Source organism: Bos indicus, chromosome 6 (assembly GCF_029378745.1).
Source record: "Bos indicus isolate NIAB-ARS_2022 breed Sahiwal x Tharparkar chromosome 6, NIAB-ARS_B.indTharparkar_mat_pri_1.0, whole genome shotgun sequence".
Taxonomy (NCBI): Eukaryota; Metazoa; Chordata; class Mammalia; order Artiodactyla; family Bovidae; genus Bos; species Bos indicus.
In genome coordinates this window covers 98,284,821-98,290,820 of record NC_091765.1, presented here as the reverse complement: position 1 = coordinate 98,290,820, position 6,000 = coordinate 98,284,821, and the positions used below count along the sequence as shown (strand labels likewise).

General features: G+C 56.2%; 1 protein-coding gene across 1 annotated transcript in view; it reads left to right on the top strand.

Moving 5' to 3' along the window:
* The first annotated feature begins 1,096 nt into the window (after positions 1-1,096).
* The window catches only part of SCD5 (stearoyl-CoA desaturase 5), a 176,173-nt gene continuing 171,269 nt past the window's right edge, over positions 1,097-6,000 (top strand). Inside the window, exon 1 of the mRNA XM_019963013.2 lies at positions 1,097-1,643. Coding sequence (XP_019818572.1) covers positions 1,397-1,643 — 247 coding nt within the window. The 5' untranslated portion in view covers positions 1,097-1,396. The remainder of the gene's footprint in view (positions 1,644-6,000) is intronic.

The window sequence follows — 6,000 nt, the reverse complement described above, 5'->3', positions numbered from 1 at the left end:
ATGGAGGACAGATGAGCCTGGTGTCCACGGGGTCGAAAAAAGAGTGGGACATGACTGAGCAACTGAACAACAAGGAAATTTGTCCCTAGGGGACTGAGTTGGGTCACAGTGAATAAGAACTAGCTTTCAGGGCCCCTGGCTTCCATACCTGGGCCTGTCTCCTTCTGCTCACTGCAGGTGCAGCCACGGCTGTTTCAGGCACAGCCAGCTGCCCCTTCTCTGCGCTCCTGTGCCATCAGGGTGCTCTCTGAGGAGCTCTAAATTATCTGCCTTAGGGGGAATGAGCAGACAAGATTTTTTCTTAGGTTCATTTGCCTTGGAACGTTCTGCGTGATTTTTTTTTTTTTTTTTCCTGAAGCCCCATTCTCAACCGGGGCTGACTTCAAGGCTAAGATAGTCCAGAAGCCGACTGGCTAGAGGAGAATTTGCCACGAACAGCTGCAAGGCTGAGGGGCCGCGCAAGTGGGCCGGGCCCGACTGGATACTAACCGGCCCCTTGATCCTTTATCATCTGACAGGCGCTATCTGAGCACCTACTGCGTGTCTGGCTGCAGTTGTTCAAATAAGAACCGAGCGAGCGGCTGCCTCCATCCCCTCCACAAAGGCCCCAGAGCCATAGGAGCCGGGAGACACAGGAACTTCTGATCGTCATCCCAGATCTGGCCTTAACTTGTGTGCAATTTGGGAATAGGACTGCAAATTCTCCAGCCTGTAGCTTCAAAGAGGGGGTAAAAAGAAGTCTTTTTCAATAGGGAAAGGTATTTCGGGGAACTGGAGAAACCACCGCAGCAGCAGCACAAGTGGTTTGGAGGCTCTGAGGGCTCCCTGACCTTGCAGCCACAGCCTCCTCGACCCACTCCCCCGCGCTCCGCCCCCGGCGGAGGCTGCCCACTGCCCTGCGGACTGCCCCGTCCGGCCCCGGGGAGCCCGGGCAGCCGAGGCCAAGGGGGCGCCTTTCTCTTTAAGAGCCTCAAGGGCGACCCTGATTGGCTGTAGCTATGCAGGTCTTTCTTCCCCGCTCCCGCCGAGCAGTCCCTCCCCCGCCGCGCTCTCAGCTCTTTCCACACCCCCTCCCCTCCCCCGGCGCCCCCTCCCTCCCCGCGCGCTCGCCCCCTCTTCCTCGCCGCCGCCGAGTTCTTCTCCGGCAGCCGAGCGGGTGATGCGCCAGCAACAGATGCCGGGCACCAAGATTGGCATCCTTAGGCCACGCTGAACGCCTGAAGAAGCGAGAAGGAAGCAGAGCAGGGCCGGGAAGGCGGGGACAGGAGGTGCCGGAGATCCCCCTCACCCAATCCCCTCAAAAAAAGGCAGAAGCCGCCGCCCCCACCGGAGAGCTCCGCTCCTCGGAGATCGCCGGCTCGCTGCCACTGCCGCGGGCGCCTAGGTCTCCCCAGCCATGCCAGGCCCGGCCGTGGACGCGGAGAAGGTCCCCTTCCGCAGCGCCAAGGAGGAGATCCGTGCGGGGGTAGGGGTCGAGGGCTCGGAGGGCGGCGGCGGCGGCGGCGGCCGGGAGAGGCCCGGCGCGCGCGGGCACCGGCAGGACATCGTCTGGAGGAACGTGTTCCTGATGAGCCTGCTCCACTTGGCGGCCGTGTACTCCCTGGTGCTCATCCCCAAAGCCCAGCCGCTCACTCTGCTCTGGGGTGAGTAGTCTGCCCGCGCCCCCCTGCGCCCCCGGGCACCGAGGCGCGAGGCGCGGCAAGGCCGGCGGCGCCGGGGCGCGCGAGATCGCGGGTCGCCGCTGGCTGCGGGCCGTGCGGAGCCTCCGCGGCTCTCGGTTCGCCTTCTCTCCAGCTCCCCCCTCTCCTCCCCCCCGCCCCCCGCCCCCAGGCCTGTAGTTGTCCGGCCTTTGGGACGGGAAGGTATTTCTATCCAGGTATTTTCAACTTCTGCCCCCTCCGCTGTCTCCTTGAGTAGGCGCCTTTGGCGACCCCTGGATGGAGAGCGAGAGGGACTCGGGGTCCTGCGGCGCCAGCGCCGTGCGCAGAGGCGCGCGAAGGGGGATGCTAAGCCCGGGCTCCAGGGCGGGGAGACCAACGCGGTGACTGTATAGCCCCTGCGCGTCCCAGGGGCGCTGCTATCGGCCGCCTTTCCGCGTCTCAGTCTCCTCCGTGGGCCACGGACCTTGAGGCCGAGTGAAGGACTAGAAAGGGAGTTGTAGCGGGGGTTGGAGAGACCACCGGCACCGGTTCAGCGTTGATTTTCGCGCAGGAGATGGAAGAAGCCAGTTCTCTTCCTGCGCCTGTAAGGCCCCTGTCCCTGCCCTCTCGGGGATCTCTTGTGCCCAGTTGGAGTTTTCCGGTCCCAGAAGTTTCTCGGCGAGCTCTGGCCCAGCACAAAGCTCCGAGGTGGCTGTGTAGACCCTTCCAGGCCTGTCCCCTTCTGACCAGGTGCCAGTCTGTCACCGCACCTGTAGCGCTCCCTCGCGCCACCCACTTTCCTAGCACCCCCACTCCTGCCAGCATGGGAGGGAACCCCGGGTGCCCACTCCCCCTCCAACCCCCCCCCCCTCCCACAGCTCCTGGGGCCGGGGGGCTTCAGAGCCTGCCCTGCATGACTCCAGTTGCTGACTCAGAACCACTTCCAAACCCCCTTCTCTAGTAACTGGTTTTGGCCTCAGTCACTATAGTGGCCACCTTAGCCGGGACAAAAAGGCGCCTGCCCGGGGCTTTGCTATCCTGGGTTGAGAACTGGCAAAGTAATCCAAAAAGCCCTTTCAGGTCTCCTGTCCGAAATCGGCAAGGAACAGGGTAGCAGGAGAAACATAACCTCCTTTTATTTCCAGAGGGGAAGAGGAAGGAAGAAAATATGAAGACCTCTTTCGGCAAAGCTTCCGACTTGGCATAGTGCCAGCTCCAAGTGCCGGGGTTCAGAATGGGGCCACTCGGTTTTAAGCTTTCCCTTGAAACTCTGCAGTCTCTGCTCTTGGAAGCAGACCCTTCCAGAAGATGGGTGCCTCTTGGGGAGGGTGTGCGGCTGAGCAGAGTTGAGGAATGTTGGGAGGGGCAGGGGTCTTTGGGAATCTGTGAAGCCTTTGAAAGTCCCCTGAAAGCTTTGAGTAACCTCTCCCAACGTCAGAACACTTCAATTCAGTGTTCTTTTCTCCATCTTTTTTGTTATGTATTGATTTCATTCTCCTATCTTCTTTCTTCCTTTACCTCTAGATGATTAGATCGTAAGATGCTCAGCCATTGCTTCCTAGACACACTTCCTCCACCAGCCAACCAAAGCTCTTATTGCCCTGTATCCCCTAGAAGGGATCCCTCTGCACCCCTCCTCTCCCCCATGCCCCCAGGGGCAGGACTGTGCCTTTGGACTTTAGAGCCCTCCTGGCACCAGGAGATTAGGGCTTAGTCTTAATAGCTGCAGTGTCAGAGAGAGCTCAGGGAGAAGTGAGCACTTAAAATATTGTCTTACATGCCCGGAGCTCCACAGGCCCACAGGCTCCACACGTTACAGCCACGCACCCCCTGGTTTTGGCCTCCCCCCAGGAGCCACAAGGACAAAGCCTCCTCTCCAGGTTCGCCAAGTCACCTCTGCCCTTTCCCGGCCACTCATGGTGGTGGAGGAAGAATCTTTGTTCTGAAAGACCTTGGCCAGAAGATAGCATCCTGGCCCCAGACTCCTCTGGCTCCCTGGAGAAGTCAACACACTGCAGGAGTCTGGGATCCACGTTATGGGTGATGCTGCCAGGCCCATCCTTCTGCCTCCCTGCAGAGTCTTCTGCTTTAGCTAAGTTTCATCAGTTCCATTCCCCGAATCTTGATTCTCTCCCCACCTGGGCTTCATTGCCCTTCCCACCTCTGCTCCCTCCCCCCGCACCCTCCCCCCAAAAGAGCAGACAATGGTGGATGTTGTAGCTTCAAGATCCAAACTTGTGACTTAGAAACATTCCAAATAAGTGAATGTTATCTAATGGATATCTTGTGAGAGAAGAAGTGAGGGAGAGAGACAGCCAAGATCGGTGTGCTGATGGCTAAGGTCTCCTGGAGGACTGTTGATCAGGATTATTTTTGTTGAAAACCCTGGTGCCTTGAGCTACAGATTTCTCCCCACTGGATGCCTTTTCCATCCTCACTCCCACTGGCTCTGCCTAGTGTTAGGGCTGAGCTCATGCACCAGTGGGTTGTTCATCCACTTCAGGGACCTGGGTTGTCAAGGCAATAAGGCTTAGCCAGCCCATCCATTGCTTGCCACCCTCCACCCCAGGTATGGTTGCCCTGGAAACAGGAGGCATCCATGCAGCGTACCCAGCAAAGGATGTGTTAGGTGTGCAGTGTGCGGAGAGTAATTTGCTTGGCAGTGAAATGTCATCCATGAAAGATCTCATCAAGTTGTTCAGTCCAAACCTCCTCCACTGCCTCATCCCCCGCCTTTTTATGACTCTCCTTGGGGCCAGAGCAAGTTGTTTACTCTTCTTATCCTTGCAGTTTTCTGAGTGGGCAGGCTGTCAGAATGGAACGCTCTTGGTGCCCACAGGTCCTAAGGGATGAGTTTATGAGTTTCAAGGACAGAATGTGAACTCCAACTGGAGGAAAAATCTTCACCTGAAGGTTCAAGCTCACAAATGGATGTGCTCTGAGGATTTTTGACCAAAGGGGCAGTTAGTTCATGCCCTGACTCCCAAGATGAGTAGAATAAGGGAGTGAGGAGCAGCAGTCATGATTCAAGGCCAAAGTCCTAGTGCTTTTTCCCAGCAAGCTTTGCCCTATGGCTAGGCATTCTGGCCCTTGATTTCCAGAAACATGAGGAACTTTTCTGGTTTCCTTTGAAATGTCATTCAAGTCCCCTAAATATGCCTTGGTGACATCATGACCACCTCAATGAGAGGATCAGGCATGTGAAACAAGTCATCTGCCCTGCTCCTTTGCATCTTGCAGTTCTTGTTGTTCAGTTGCTAAGTCGTGTCCAATTCTTTGCGACCCCATGGATTGCAGCACTCCAGGCTCTTCTGTCCTCCACCATCTCCCAGAGTTTGCTCAAATTCATGTCCATCGAGTCGGTGATGCCATCCAACCATCTCATCCTCTGCTGCCCCCTTCTCCTGCCTTCAATCTTTCCCAGCATCAGGGTCTTTTCCAATGAGTTGGCTCTTCGCATCAGGTAGCCTAAGTATTGGAACTTCAGCTGCGGCATCAGTTCTTCCAATGAATATTTGGGGTTGATTTCCTTTAGGATTGTCTGGTTTGATCTCCTTGCAGTCCATGGGACTCTCAAAAGTCTTCACCAGGATCACAGTTTGAAAACATCAGTTCTCAGCCTTCCATCTTGCCCCAGGCCAAATGTGTCCATTGCTGAAGTAGATACAGGATTCTCTGGTGCTCTTTTGGTGGCTAGAACCCAGCCTATGGGAGGAAGCTGAGACATGGCAGAGGTGGATAAGGCAGTCTGGCAGGAGCTTGGGTCAGGAGAGGCAGGGTTTGGAACCTGCTGGTCCACCAGTCAAATTCTGTCCAATCCTGTGAGCTGCCCAAGGATGAGCTATTTTCTGTCAGACACTGGGTAGCCTGAATCCACACCTTCGATGGTCCTAACGTCTTTGTTGAGTTGTGCTTCTTTTTTTCTGTCAAATCCCTAATATTGTTGAGGAGCTCCAAGAATGCGTGGCCATGGACTTCTGTTTCACCTCCGGGTTTTTTAGGGTGAAAGTGAAAGTGAAATCGCTCAGTCGTGTCCGACTCCTTGCGACCCCCTAGACTGTAGCCTACCATAGACTGTAGCCTACAGGGTTCTCCATCCACAGGATTTTCCAGGCAAGAGTACTGGAGTGGGTTGCCATTTCCTTCTCCAGGGGATCTTCCCAACCCAGGGATCGAACCAGGGTCTCCCACATTGCAGGCAGACACTTTACCCTCTGAGCCACCAGGGAAGCCCACAGCTCAAAAGAGAAACAGCTCTCAATGTGAATCCCTGCTCTTCTACGTGTTCACCAACTGCATAGCCTGATGGGACAAATAAACATCTCCAGACCTCAACTTTCTCACCTGTAAAATGGATAGA